This window comes from Homalodisca vitripennis, chromosome X, assembly GCF_021130785.1.
Source record: "Homalodisca vitripennis isolate AUS2020 chromosome X, UT_GWSS_2.1, whole genome shotgun sequence".
NCBI lineage: Eukaryota > Metazoa > Arthropoda > Insecta > Hemiptera > Cicadellidae > Homalodisca > Homalodisca vitripennis.
In genome coordinates, this window is record NC_060215.1 from 43,905,555 (window position 1) to 43,920,813 (window position 15,259).

General features: G+C 35.4%; 1 protein-coding gene across 1 annotated transcript in view; it reads right to left on the reverse strand.

Annotated features, from left to right (window-relative positions):
* LOC124368976 (translation initiation factor eIF-2B subunit alpha) overlaps window positions 1-15,259 on the reverse strand; it is a 46,010-nt gene that overhangs the window by 22,370 nt on the left and 8,381 nt on the right. Inside the window, exon 4 of the mRNA XM_046826564.1 lies at window positions 7,087-7,203. Within this exon, the coding sequence (XP_046682520.1) occupies window positions 7,087-7,203 (117 nt within the window). The remainder of the gene's footprint in view (window positions 1-7,086; window positions 7,204-15,259) is intronic.

A 15,259-nucleotide genomic window follows, 5' to 3' on the forward strand; every position in this document is an offset into this window, starting at 1 on the left:
AGCACTCACAATTTGGATGAAAGTTTACAAAAAATACATGGACTAGTAATGGGTGTACCTGACCCTTGCTATGCTAAACAATCATACAAACCAATGACACAGAAAGACTTCCCCTGAAGTCCCAGAAGTCTTAAATCTCCTGACTAAATACGAGCTCTGAAGAGGATGCCAAAGTGGAAGACAACCGCCAAAGATAGAGGGAGCACAAGCTTGGATGGCTAGCCCCAGAAGTCCCTAAACTGTACTGACATCTAGTAGAAAATGCAAGAACTAATTGTGCGACGCGTGGTTGTTACAGAAATGTTTCTTGCCCAGTATCATGGCAGACAACAGGATAAAACAGGAACAATATAATGATGTGTAATATTACATCAGTAGCACACTTTTCCACAATTGGTACGAACGAAATACTACACAAAAACCGTGAAAGGGTTAATTAAATTTTAGTTATTTATTTTCTGAACGCTTGCAAGAAAGTAAAATGTAGACCTATTTTGCTCATCGCTTCACTAATTAGAAATTATTATTTAATAACAATTTATCAATTTGTTTAGCACATATTTTTCTTTCTAAATTGTTCACAATGCAACTATATATAACTTAATCCATTTCAACAGATGGCATGAAAAAAGATTTAGCAAAAGATTAATATATTTGATTGTCAACCAGTAAATCAACAATAAACCTGAAACAAATATGTTTTAAAAGCAATTAGAATATGTAAATTATATGCAGTTTTTAACATTTTAATATCTTATGTAAACAATGGGCTTTAATTAGAAGTTTAATTAGAAAATATACATTTTTTTAATAAACTGCTTTCATAAAGTCATCACAAGCAATAAAAAATGGCACGAATCCTTTATTTAAAGCTTTTACTAACTGATTTGAAATGAATAATTTGAACTCTCTGAAATTAAGACTTTATTAAGGGGTTTATTGCACATGCTGATTAGAAGTAATTAATTCCCAAATGCCCTGATAATTTAAAATTAGGCAAATTTGTAGCTTTAATGATAAAATAAAGAAAATCTAAAATATCATCATTTTCTTTCTAAAATAAAGTCATCAAAAAATGAATGTAAAACTGGCCAAAGTAGAGGCAAAGTACAAAATTGAGTACAACATACTAAGCCGATTCCTTTTACTATAAGGCCTTTACTACTTTTGGACAATTTGCAAATTCACATTTTATTTTAAATTTAGATCAACATCTTGAAAATATAGCATAAATAATTATGGTATATGACAAAATATTCAGCAATGGCAAACTTAACTCATTGCAGAGGAAAGGCGCGCACGCTTCACATCCGATCGTTCAGTGGACCAAATGCAGAAAGCTGCGCATTACTTGTCCTCTGTTCGCGGTTTAGCAATTACTGTTTATTTTGTGCTTTTTCCAATAGAATGAGCTTGGATGCTATCCGATACATTTGGTACTGTATTGCTTTTGCAGGAGTAGCCTACAAATAATATCAGCTGGAATGGTATCAACTATTACTAATATGATCTTTAATTCCACAATCAGTTTTGTTTTTAACAAATGGCCATTGGTCACATTTGTTGTTTACAACGGGCGATAACCTGAGTTCATCAGAACATGACAGATTGTTATTAGAAAGTTGCAATGACAAAGAATATGGTGACAACGATGATTTGTTTGACGATGAATTAGTTAGTGTTTGTCCACAAATATTAGTGTATAATCCCAAGCTGTTCCAAGCCTTCAACAAGCAAGATGAATCTTCAGGCCAGGTTGACATCCAGTCTGATTGTGATCCAGATATCATACTACCGTCACCGGAACACCAACCAGAAAATAACTACAATAATTATCCAGTAGTCATTTCTGACAGTGAAGAGTCTCGTCAAGCTCCATAAAACTATTCTAGTAGGCCTACTGATGGCGATCTTATTGAGTCTCTGCTTGATTGTACTATAGGAATAAATGTTACTAAAAGGGTACAATAGGATTGTAGCAGCCCCTGAACGGAATTGGCCCCAGCTGAAAATAATTTATTGCCAAATAATCATTCGGATTTGCCTTCTGTAAATTGTAAAAAGCTAAAATCAGAAACTAAAAAGAGAAAAAATTTTAAAAGTTCTATAGTTAGGACGATTAAAAACAGAAAAAACTGTCGAACCTAAAATAACAACTCAAAAGAAAAAAAAGAATCCATTTTAAATTGGCAAGAAGTTCCTAATACAAAAAAGAAACATTACTTTCATTGCTATGTCGGGGCTTGATCGTGATTTATCTAAAAGCCTGGACTCCATTTCATTAAGCAAGATGTATTTTCGCTGTTCTTTGGTGATCAGTTTTTTAAATGATTATTCAGGAAACCAATGATGACGCTGCTCAGGTGATGACTCTTCTAGGAGAAACCTAAAAAGTGACAAAAAAGGACTTGTATTTTCAAAGATGAATCGAAAAATTACATAGCCCTGTATATTACAATGAGCCAAATTAGAAAACCAAATTCAAACACAATGTCTAGGGATAGATTTCTAGATATCTCTAGATTTGTACACTTTTATGATAAATCCATGGAATGCAGCCCAAAAGACAAACTCACAAAAATGAGACCCATAGTAAGATATTTTAATACAAATTTTTTGAAAATTTACCAACCAGAACAAAATATTTCCCTGGACGAGACCCTAATGAAAATGAGATCTCACTTGAATTATATTCAATTCAACCCAAAAAAAGAGTGAGATTTGGTATCAAGATTTACAAGATTTGTGAAGTAAATTCTGACTATTGTTTATTTTTTTTTCATTTACATTGGTGAAGATAAAGTTAGTGAAGAGTTTCTTGCAAGCGAGCCAGTTGTATTAGATTTGATGCAGCCCACTTTGGCCTGGGATATTAAGTATTCTAGACAATTGGTATGTCTCGCCCTTGCTTTTTGTTGAGCTTTTGAAACAAAATACACATGCTGTTCGAACTGGTCTAAAACCTAGAGTAGACATACCTGAAATTTTCAAAACAATTGATCTTGTAAAAATAGCCAAGTGTACAGGTCGTCAAACAGTATTTTGGCGATTACTTAGAAAGACAACAAAGTTGTTGTTTATTATGCACTTATCACACTGAACTGTCATTTGAAGAAACCCGTATTCAGAAAAGAAAACACGGGGTTGAAGAAGAAATAAAAATTCCAAAAGTGATCACTGATTATAACAATGGAATGTTTAGTGCTGACAAAATGGATCAAGGATTATCCTATTTTCCTATCATGCGACGGTCAATAAAGGTATATAAAAAGATTTTTTTCTATTTGCTTGACCTGGCCATTTATAACTCCTTTGCAGTATACAACTAGGTAAAGCCCCCAGCACAAAAGAGAAAAGACATTACACGGATTTAAAAATCAATCTTGCAGAGCAATTACTTTCATCATCACAGCTTCCACACAGAACTTCACCAGGGCAAACAGGACAAACTTTAGGGGTCAAGATCCCTCTTTGACTGCAAGGAAAAATATGGGCTCATTTCCCCCTGAAGATCGATAAGTGAAGAAAGTGCAAAGTTTGAACAACAAAATGCATCCAAAGTGAAACAGCATTCATTTCATTTCATTTCATTTATTTATTTCCACGGCAATCGCCACTTTTTACAATACACATTACATAGTAAAATAACATAACAATATAGAATAAGAGTGCAACAAGCGAATACAACAAACTGATACAATTCGATAACAATAACTTGATAACGACTAAATCAATAGATAACAATAATTCAATAACAACAACAGGTAACCATTTGACAATATAACAAGAAAAGTTTGGAGATTTAAGATGCACAGAGAGTCAAAGCAAAACAGGGTTGATTAAACAAGATCAACAAGAACAGGTACATGAAATAATCAATAAACTATAAAATACAACAACAATATCGAACAATTTAAATGCAAAGACTATAATATATAACAAAGTACTACTAAAAAAAAAGGCGAGTAAATACAGAAAAAAAGGTATAGTTGAAACAGAATTATAGAGTGCCATATACTAATTTGATGATTTCTTCTCGAAATCTAGCAGGGCTGGTGGCGAAGAAGTCAACAAGATGTCTCATCTCATTTCCGCTGCGTAGAAGTCGAGGTATCGTACTCTGTTGTTGGTAGGTCGTTGAATAGTACAGTCTTGCAAAGGTGTCTCGCAGTCTCGTATGCCCAGGAACATGGAAGTAGATTTTGTTGAGTAGTTGCGGGCAATCAATGCTTCCGATGATGATCTTGTGGAGAAAGATAAGATCATGTATCTTTCTACGGGCCTCAAGAGGAGCAAGGCCATGCTGTAGTTGATAACCAGCAATTGGAACATTCATGTAGTTGGTGGCCATCTCTGAACCCAGCTGTTCTGACAAGACGATGCTGAACTCTTTCAAGTTGTGTTTTGAGTCCTTCTTGGGAAGGTGACCAGATGGAAGAGTTGTATTCCAGGAGAGGACGAACAAGTGCTTTGTAGAGGATCAGCAGGGCGGTCTACTGAAAGATTACGAGTAGAGCGGAAGATAAATCCAAGAGTTGAGTTTGCTCTATTACAGATGTATTGGATGTGCTCAGCAGGGGTGAAGAGTTGGTGTTGTGATGACGCCAAGGTCCTTTATTTTATCTACTCGATGAAGAACGGTGTTGTAAAGAGAGTAGTTGAAGAGACAGGGTGTAAAAGATCTTGAAAAAGGTCATCACAGCGCATTTAGATATATTAAGGTCCATAGCGTTCATAAGGCACCATTTTTCGATATGGAAAAGTGCTGATTGAAGCAGTTGGTGATCAGTAAAAGAGTTTATATTCTATGAAAATCTTTGCATTCATCAGCAAATAGTAGCAGCTCAACTCCAAGGCAGTGGTCGATATCATTTATAAAGAGGTTAAACAGATGAGGCCCGAGGGAGAGATCCCTGGGGAAACCCCTGATAAAGCACTTAATGACCGAGAGAAATAGCGCACTCCACATCTAACCTTGAGTGTACGATCTCTGAGATAGGAAATGAAGGAACGTCAAAAGAGAGTTTGAGAATCCCATGGCATCAAGTTTAGCCATAAGGTGCTTGTGGCTCACTCTGTCAAATGCCTTAGAGAAGTCTAAGAATATGCAGTCAAACCTGATTTCCGTTTGAGAATGCAGATGTTATGTAGTGGTGGAATAAGGCAAGATTAGTGTGGTTGTAGATTTACCACTCATAAAACCGTGTTGTTCAGGAATAATTGTGTGTTTCAGGCTCAAACTCCAGGCCATCCATTATGAGAGATTCAAATACTTTTGAGAGAGAAGAGAGGATAAACTATGGGCCTATAGTTCTTGGCTTCTGTGCGGTCACCGGATTTAAATATAGGTGCAATAAAACCGGGCTTTAAGCAGGAGGGAAATATGCCAGAAGAGAAGAAGCAATTCCAAAAGATGGAGATATGAGGAGCGAGAATTGAGCTGCAGAACTTCAGTGCAGAAGGAGGGATGTTGTCAGGACCAGCTCCTTTGTCAGGGTTGAGATTTTTTAGTTTCCTCTCGACGGTCACAGCAGATGTTTGCCAGATTGATATGTTCTTTGACTTGGTGTAGTTGTAAGTTGGGGGCTCACTTGCTGGTTCCTTGAAGATTGTGGAGAGAGTAGTTAGCAAATAGGTTAGAGATAGAATCGGAGTCTTCAGCCGTCCTACCTTCGAAGGTAATCTTGGTGGGGAAAGATGATACATTTCTCAGTTGGTTTACAAAGCCCCAGAGGAGCTTAGGGTTGCTTATAACTGACTGGTTAATGCTGGTTCATAAAACGTTGACGACAGTGAGAGACCAAACAGTCTGCAATGGTACCTGAGCTGCTTGAAGTTTAACAGATGTTCATACTTAAGGGTTGACTTGTAGAGCTTGTGAACAGTTTTTTTACGGATGATGAAGTCCTTTAACTCAGAAGAATACCATGACGGGAAAACAGAGGCACCAATTTTTTTCAAAGGGCAATTTGCTCTCACTATAGAGCTTAAGGTCAGCGCAGAAGGTAGAGAAACAGTGTTCTACGTTGTTTGAAGTTACTACAGGGTAGGATTGGTTTGATAGCCAGTTGAATACTGCAATGAGATCACAGCGTTTTAGGTCTGGAATGAAAGTGACTCGTGAAGGGGGCGGAGGAGATGAGTTCAAGACCATATCCCAGATTAGGGCGGGTGATCATCCTCAAGGTCAATTAGGATATCCACTGCTGGTTCCAACAATAGTATGGAGGTCAGATGAAAAAAAAATCAGGTCCAGGATGACTCCTCTCTTATTGAGCACGGTGTTATGTTGCTTATGGTTAAAGAAACAGGCCAGATCAACCAGGTGTTGAGAAGATGTGTTGAGGGCTGAACTTAAACAGTCTGTCCAATTTACACTGGGTTGATTAAAGTCACCCGTGATAATTATTTTGTCAAAACCGTGGTCCAGTGGTAACAATTTCTTCGACAGCTAAACCAAAATCATTATATGTAGATGCTAATGAAGCTAATATCACCTGCGAACGCTGCAATGTGCTGCTACACATAGACAGCGATTGCTTCAAAGCCTACCATACGAAATTGCTCTAATGAAAAGTTGAAAATGTGTATATAGTGTTTGTGTAATGTGTGTATATAGTGTGATAAGTGTATAAGTTCAAGTTTTAGTTTTACTTTAATGTTTCTCTTTTATTTGCCTTTGGACTTTTATACTTCAGAGTGTCAATCAGCAAACGCAAGTAAAATATTTTAGTATCTTATTCATTAGTTTAGATATATAAAATTATTTTAGTTCAGTACTTATATAAGTAAATAAATGCATATAGTATTACATCAAAATATACAATGTTTTAATATAGAGCAGTTAAAACTACCGCAAGTAAACTGTATATGCGCCGCGGCGGAGCGGCATCTGGGTGTCAAGTGTTAGGTTTTTCATAGCCCGCAATGGATTAAATCAGTACTAAAACAACCAATGAGAACAGTTGCAGCTATAATTAGTATTAAAAAAGGAATTAAAGCTGGATTTACACTCAAAAGTTTACTGGTCACAACATGCAAGAAATAAAATTTCAAAACAGATATGTAACATTGAATGTAACTTACACTTTTGTCAGAAATAAAGTCAGCCGCTTCTTTGGCAACTTTACCACGAGCTGCCATCAGCTTGTTAAAGAAAAGTGTCCCTCTGTGCAACATGATCTGTTTGGATTTAGCAACGGTCTGTAACAAACATAAAATAAAATTACATGTTTGATCATTTGACCACTTCAGTAAACACAGGCAACAAATACAGTAGCAAATACAGAGGACTAATTAAAAATCGCTTTTAGGTTCTGTCACTGTATGGGTGAAAATTTCATGAAGATAAGAGAATTATTTAATACGCCTCACATGACCAAGTATAAATTACTTAAAGTCTATTATATTAAATATATATTTTTTGGAAAAATCATTACCAACAGTACATCGCATTGAGCCAGCTAAAATTCCAAATAACGTATGAGGTATATTTTTCATGTCATTTTTCTATATATCAGAGGAAACTTTTGAATGCTCATCTTAAAAAAAAATTGCTTTCAAACCATTTGAAACACTCAAGTGTTTTTGTAAGTCTTAATCTGTATTCTACAGAGAGCGATTTACTAACGCATGAGCTCTCAAGTAATATGAAGTTTATTTAGCACGAAATATATTACTGAGCTTTTTAAGAAAAGATTTATAAAACTATTTGAATTTGTATTTAATCAATATATTCACACTCGCACAAAAATCTATAAGGGAGATCCGAAAATTTTCTGACCTCAATTTGAAGATGGCAGCACTAGCAAATAAAAATTACTGAATTTCATTGTTCATCTGATGACAGTTACTCATCAAAGTTTCAGACATTTTGGAGGCATAGTTTTTATGTAACAGACGTTTGAGTGAGTTGACATAAGTTTTTTTTTTAATGGACAAAATTGAGTATCGAGCCTTCGCAAATCAAACATGAGTTGGATTCTGTGTCTGGGGACTCTGCATCATCATTTACCACACTGAAGGTTTGGGCTGCTGAATTTAAACGGAGACGTAAGAGCTTGGGAGACGATGAACGTTCAGGACATCCAAACCCTGCAATGACTGACGAAAACATCGCCAAAGTTCACCAAATGATGCTAGACAACCGGCAAATTAACCCTAGAGTAGACGGGCTGGGTCTGTGAGACCCAGGCGGTTTTGTTTTGTTCAGAGCTTCAAGGTCAAAGTGACTTACGGTGGCGAGACTCCGTGTAGCTTTCCAAAACACTCTACATAGTGCTCTGCCGTAATTGTTTTTGTTTCCCACGTCTCAGTCTTTGCGTAGTAAGTGATTGATTACGTTTTGGGTCTGGTAGGCCCAGCCCGTCCGTTGGCGTCACGTTTTTACAGATATTTTGAATTATTCTTATTTTATTTCATCGCCTATTTTACATCGGAAAAGTGTTTATATACGATTGTTTTTTATTGTAATGAAGTTTTAGACCATTTAAATAAATATGGCTAATAGACATATTGACAGAAGCAGTGAAATTGACAGACTATTGCTACGAGACAGTGAGAGTGAATCTGATAACGCTGATTCAAACTTATATAGTGACCATGATACAGAAAGTGAATTCGATTTGGATGAAGTTTGTGAAGCAGAATAACATGAAGAGGAAAGTGACAGGAAGGGACGGTCACTCTTACAACCTTACATGTCACTTCGGGCACAACAAGGCAACTTACCTAGGGAAATTCGAGCCTTAGCTGCAAAATTCCTATTCCTGCAAAAGAAAACCCTGAACCAGGAAAACGAGACAGGTGCTCTTTGTGCAAAGACAGCAAAACCAAATATTTTTGTAAGCAGTGTAAAGCGTGGCTGTGCTTGTCTCACGCGGAGCTGCTGTGCCGGGATTGCGCTGAGTAGATCTAAAAGATAAGGATACAACCGACACCTACAGCTTGTATCTATGATTGTGAAAGTAATTTAGTATTTTTTCCCCCTTCTTAAGTTAGTTATAGTGATAAAATGATAGGTTTTATTGTGTAAATATCTATTTGTAGAGTAAGAACAGTACTTGTCTTCATTTTGCTTTTCTGTATACGGAAATGTACATTTGCAAAAGTAGATTTTTTACGCCTATATAATAAGAAATCGGTTTTATTTCAGAAAGATTTTACATTTTTATTTTATTATTTAGGTCTTTCTTATTTCAAAAATATGTATAGTTTAATTTTTATATACACATCATGGTAAGGATAACGTGTTTTTTAAAACATTTAATATTTTAAGTAAATTTGTAAGATCTAATCAGCGATCACATAAGACCAATAGATGGAGCATTGGGGTTGCCCGTTGAAGCCGGACTCTGGCGCGCGATGTTACAACAATTGGCGGCGACCTTGGGATGATTCACCCTAGTGGCGAGCGCTCAGGACAGTGTTCGCTGCTGTCTGGCAGTGTGTAGCAGTGCGTTAGGCCCACGTTTTACAGTAGGTTGTTCAGCCACCGACTGTCATTGTTAGTTTGGATGTTGTCTCATCACTCTGCACCAGAATGCCAACAACTTGTATTGCATATGGATGCTATAATAGAGGAAAAGGTGAAGGTGTTACCTTTCACAGGTTAGTATTGCATTTATATTTTGTTAGGTTAGATAAGCTTATTGTACTCATTAATTTTTGTTTACCGTTTTGTACGCCTAATCCTCTCGTTGACCGTCTATAGTAAATTGAAGAACTGAATTAAAAGAGGGGTCTAAGTGCCATTTTCATAGTTTTGAGATATTTGAGTTTTTATCTTAATAAACACATTTTTAAGTTTAGAAACTTTATTCTAAGAACATTTTGTAAAAATAGGTCTAATTACAACTGCACAAAAGAAATCTTTATTAAATATTGTTTCCTTTTAGAGATATTAATTTTTGAAAACTTGAAATCAAAAGGGATCATGTCCGTATTATCTAATGTAAATAGTGATATAAGTGCTAACAATTAAATTTGGTTGTCTAAGTGCCATAAATGTCTCAATTAATTTGATTTTTTGTATTAGGCCACGTAGTTAACATTATTTTTATTTACTTTAACGATAGTTAAGACTTTATTTTTAAAAAACCTTAACTAGGCCTATACATTTTTTGGGTGGAGGATACCATACGTATTAGGCAGTGTCGAGTATTACAAAAGCAAAATAATAGAGTTTTTTAACTTACTTTATTTACAAGAATTCATAAAATAAAATTTTACACACTTAAAAATGTAGTCTTGTTTAGTTTATGCCTACTTTATAGTGTTCATAAAAAGTTTTTATGGCTAGGCTGAGTAAGAAACGGGATAACACTCTTTATATCTGATTTCTTTGATTCCGAAATCTGAGATACACACTCCAGTCTAGGAAGAGATCAATGTTTTTTATGTCCTCAACTGTAATACCTGTTTTGAAAACGTTTACTGTGGTCCACTGTTCAAGTTTGTCTCACCTTGATTTTACCAGGTGATGTAGCAATAACTTTTAACCAAACATTTTTTGAGATGTTAAGTTTTTTTGTATTTTAGAAATTTGTCATAACACGTTTTTAAAGTTAAAAAAAGTGAAAATGAGTGCCTAGATTGTAGGCGGACAACTGTGCAGATAATACATGTTGCTGTGGGTAAGTGTTGGTAAAACACTTGCTGAAGATCAAGAGAGAAAACATTAGTGCTACTGTTGATTGTCTGAGTATTTTTGCAATCTTCTTTCAAATGTAACGTACATTTCTCTGCTTTTAAATGGTGAAGCTTGAGTTTGTTTTGGTAATGTGTTTTCTCATCTCCTACTGAAGATGCAAACTTTTGCCGTTAACAAATCATTAAGTTGCGCATGCATAATTTAATTTAATTTTTTTAGATTTCCAAAAGATGAAAATCTCCGACGACAATGGATTATCGCAACCAAAAGGAAGGACTGGGAGCCAACAAAATACAGCAAGATCTGCTCAGCACACTTCCGGGAAGCTGATATCGACAGGACTTCTCTTTCTTGTGTCCGGATTCGAAAGGGAGCCGTTTCCTGCCATTTTTACAGCTTTTCCAGTTGAATCCCAGATAAAGGAACGTCGACCACTGAAAGGAAACTAGACGAACCCTCATCAACCGTAAAGTGTTTCGCCTACCAAAATATTTAAAAGTGAGCTTCTTAAAACCAAACAGTCTTTATTAAACATGTAGAAGAAAAGTTAAAGTACTGCAACAAGGTAAAAGGAGACTTAAAAAAAAAGTGGAAAACTTAGAGATGATTTTAAATTCTCTAAAAGAAAAACTACAAATTTTCAGACGAAAATTGTTTTCTTTTATCAGCGTTATCGAAAAATGCACAATGTTTAGTAAAGGAGTGCTGTGGGGAAATCAGTAAATCACGACTTAAAAAATAATTTATGATGAACGCCTTAAGTCATTTGCTATTACTCTTCACTTTTTATCACCGAAAGCATATTTATATGTTCGGAACACATTTAACACCGCTTTGCCTCATCCAAAAACCCTTGGGAGGTGGTACAAAAGCGTTTAAAGCCGATCCAGGATTTTCAGAGGAGGTATTTCGAGCTCTGAAAGAACACAGCACCAGTACAAATATAATACCTGTATGTTCACTCATGGTAGATGCAATGGCCGTTAGGCAAAAATTGGAGTGGGATGGTAAACGATTTCATGGTACTGTTAACGTAGGTGATAATGCCAATGATAATGATGCTTCCCAATAGCAACCGAGGCACTAGTTTTTCACTTAGTGTCTATTAATTCGTCGTGGAAAAATTCCATTAGGACACTTTTTTATTGCTTCAATTAAAGGAGACCAGCTTTGTGGCTTAGTAAAGCAATGCCTTACTCTTTTTACATGACTCTGGAGTTCAAGTCGCCTCGTTGACATCAGATGGTATACAGCATGTAATGTCGCTATGGCAAACAATTTAGGATGTACATTAGATCATAAGAAGTTAGTACATTGGTTTCACCATCCTGTAAATAACGAGCCAGTCTACTTTTTCCTGGACCCTTCACACATGCTTAAATTAGTGCGCAATACATTGGGAGATTTTAAATTATTATTGGACTCAAATAATCGGAGTATCGAATGGCAATACATAGAAAAACTACATGGGCTTCAAAAAGAGGAGGGTCTTCGACTTGGAAATAAGCTTACTGACAGCCATATACTGTACATAAAACAAAAGATGAAGACAAAAACTTGCTGCTCAATTGCTGAGCTCGTCCGTAGCCGACGCACTTGAATACCTGTCAGTTAAACAAAGTTGAAGGGTTTGGAAGGTTGTTCCGCAAACAATAGAATTTTTTAAAAACGTTTATATGCTATTCGATATTCTCAATTCCAGAAGCGTTAGAGCAAAATATGCTAAACAAGCCTTGCACCCTGGAAATTATGAGAAACATTCATATTTTCTATTGAAAGCACGAGGCTACATTTCAGGACTGAAAACTTAAAACAGGTACATTCATACTGGATTCGAATAGAAAAACCGGGTTCTTGGGATTTATAACGTGTATATTGAGTACCCTCTCAATGTACAAGAAATATGTAGCAGACGAGCCTCGTACCTCAACTACCTTCCCTTATACAAGGTTAGCCAAGACCACGTAGAACGACTTTTCGGCTACATACGATCACGTGGGGGTCACAACAACAACCCTCATGCAGAGAGTTTACGGGAAGTTTTCAAACGAATTCTTTTACATAGGGAACTTCAAGAATCTGAAACAGGAAATGCCCTCATTTTGAATAAAACCTTCATATTGTCTACATATAGCCAAAGATCTGAAGTACAAGAAATAAATTCATCAACTCCAGGCTACAGGTCATTGGATAGCGAGGAGGTTTTAGAAACATGAGAAGGAAGATGAAGATCTCGACTATTTCTATAATATTGTTGGAAACACTTCAAATGTAACGACGCATATTGTGGAGTACATTTCTGGTTTTATAGCAAGAACTTTAAGAAATAAAATAGCCTGTAGCGGGGTGCCTACAGCTGTTACAGGCTAATGAGAAAACGCGATACCGCAACAGTTTGATAAGTTGTTAAAAACCGAGGAGGGCTTGTACAGCCTTCTGAAGGTGTTGTGTGAAACTTTGTTTGCTATGCGAAACCGAAGTAAAGTTGCGTATTAATAAAGGTGACTTGACAACTGTAAAAAAACTAGAGGACAGAATGGTAAATTCAGTGTTACGAAAGTGTATCGGTGTGAATCTGTTCCCAGGTGAGGGCATTGTTTTGAACAAGATCCTGAGGTAAATCACCTTATATTAGTTCAAAAAGCTATTTGTAAACAATATTTCAAAGTGCGACTACATCACCACTGCAAAAAATTGTCAGTGCATCATTACACAAAACCAGAATACGCAGTCATCTATTAAAAACTGTAACATTTTTAGGACAGTAGAGAGGGACGTTTTATTGTAAGCTTTGGATATTTATGTTTCTAATTTTCATATTTTAATTTCTATTATATTAAATTCATTATTTATAAACATAATGAATTACCCATTTGGGTAATTTGGTGTGCCAGCATCTGGACCATTTCGCATGTAGCTATAGCTTTTTTAGAAATAGTCTTTTCATCATGCTCAATGATACTTTAATTTATTTATTTTTTACGTTATTTTTTCTAATAGCTTGGTGGTAAAATTTAACTTATTTGTTTTGTAACTTTTTTAATGAATTAATATTTGTTTCTAAAAATTGCACTGCTAAATGAGATTGTACATTGTTAATTACCTGATTTCTTGTAAATGTATAGATTTTTCCAAGTAGATCTGCTACATCATTTCTTGTTGTTTGTTATTTGCTCTAAAATTTATCTTGTTAATTCTTAAATGTTTATCATTATTTTTTCTTTTATCTTGTTGTTGTTCTTGTTATTATACTTCAAGTTATAATAGTTTTCGAGTTGGTTAGTGTTATTTATGATTTGTTATTTTTTGATACTTATTGCATAGTCAAAAACTAACACACCATATTTTATTATAAATTTGTTCGATTATGCTGTCTGTCTTGAATTAATTAATTTGCACTATTCTTATAAAAAATTGTTGTCCGTTGATAAATAAATAAGTCTATGTCTAGTGGTTTACTTTATTGTACCTTATATTGCCTCAAGTTTAGTTAATATTTAATTGCACTGAATGGACAGTTTCTATTTACATGAAATGATAAGCGAATGCCTTATAAATGGGGTTTAAAAATGTTTAAACTATATTAAAAATAATTAATTACATTTAAATGAATTTTAAATTAACGATATGTTGAGTTTTAATTTTAAGAGCCGAGAGCGGCCTGGAGTGTAGGCGATCTGTTTTAGGTCGGGCGATGCGGTCAGGGTTTTCGCCTATATTCTGCCGATAATATCAGGGAAACGACTGATCTTAGAAAAAAAAAGGTTCGAATGGAAAAAATAATTCAACTCTTTATCTCAAACTTTCCCGCTTACAAAACTTGCCTGTCCTAAAAAACAAAAAAATTCCTCACAGACCGACTTTTTCATGTTACGATTTGAAATGTGTATAAAACTTGTAAAGTTTTTTGCTCATTAAAATTATATAGAGATCAAAACTGGTAATTTGAGTTGCGCCATTGGAATCGGTGTTTTATGAGATATACGTACACCAAATTTGAACATTTTGGCTTAATCCTAAGTGGGCTAGGTGGCAATTTATTTATGCGCGCGCACTGCAATTTTTAAGCTTCTCTGGACGGCGTTTGGCGTTTCTAGACGTTCCTTAGATGGCCGCCACTGGCTTCAACATCAGTAATGCTGTAGGAATAGGAGTGCTCCATCTATTGGTCTTATGTGATCGCTGGATCTAATTAGCTACTTTTTTATAAAAGCTCTTCATTAAATTACGACATTAAAACTAGCCATTACTAATACAGTCATGCCTGTATTTTAATGTAAAAATAAATTTGTATTAATAAACTGGTTAAAACATATTTTTTTCATTGTTTTTATTTGGGTCTGTCAGACCCAGCCCGTCCTGATACGTAACTTTTTTTGCCCGTCTACTCTAGGGTTAAAGTAAGAGAGATAGCAGAAGTTATGAACATGTCAAAGAAGGAGTTTGTCACATATTAAATCAACATTAAGGCATTAGAAAGCTGTCCGTGCATTGGGTGCCGTGTTTGCTCACGTCAGACCAAAAATGTATTCGAATGAACATTTCCAACACTCTTTTAGTGCAGTTTACACAAAATAAATCCGAGTTTTGGTGCTGATTAATTGCTAT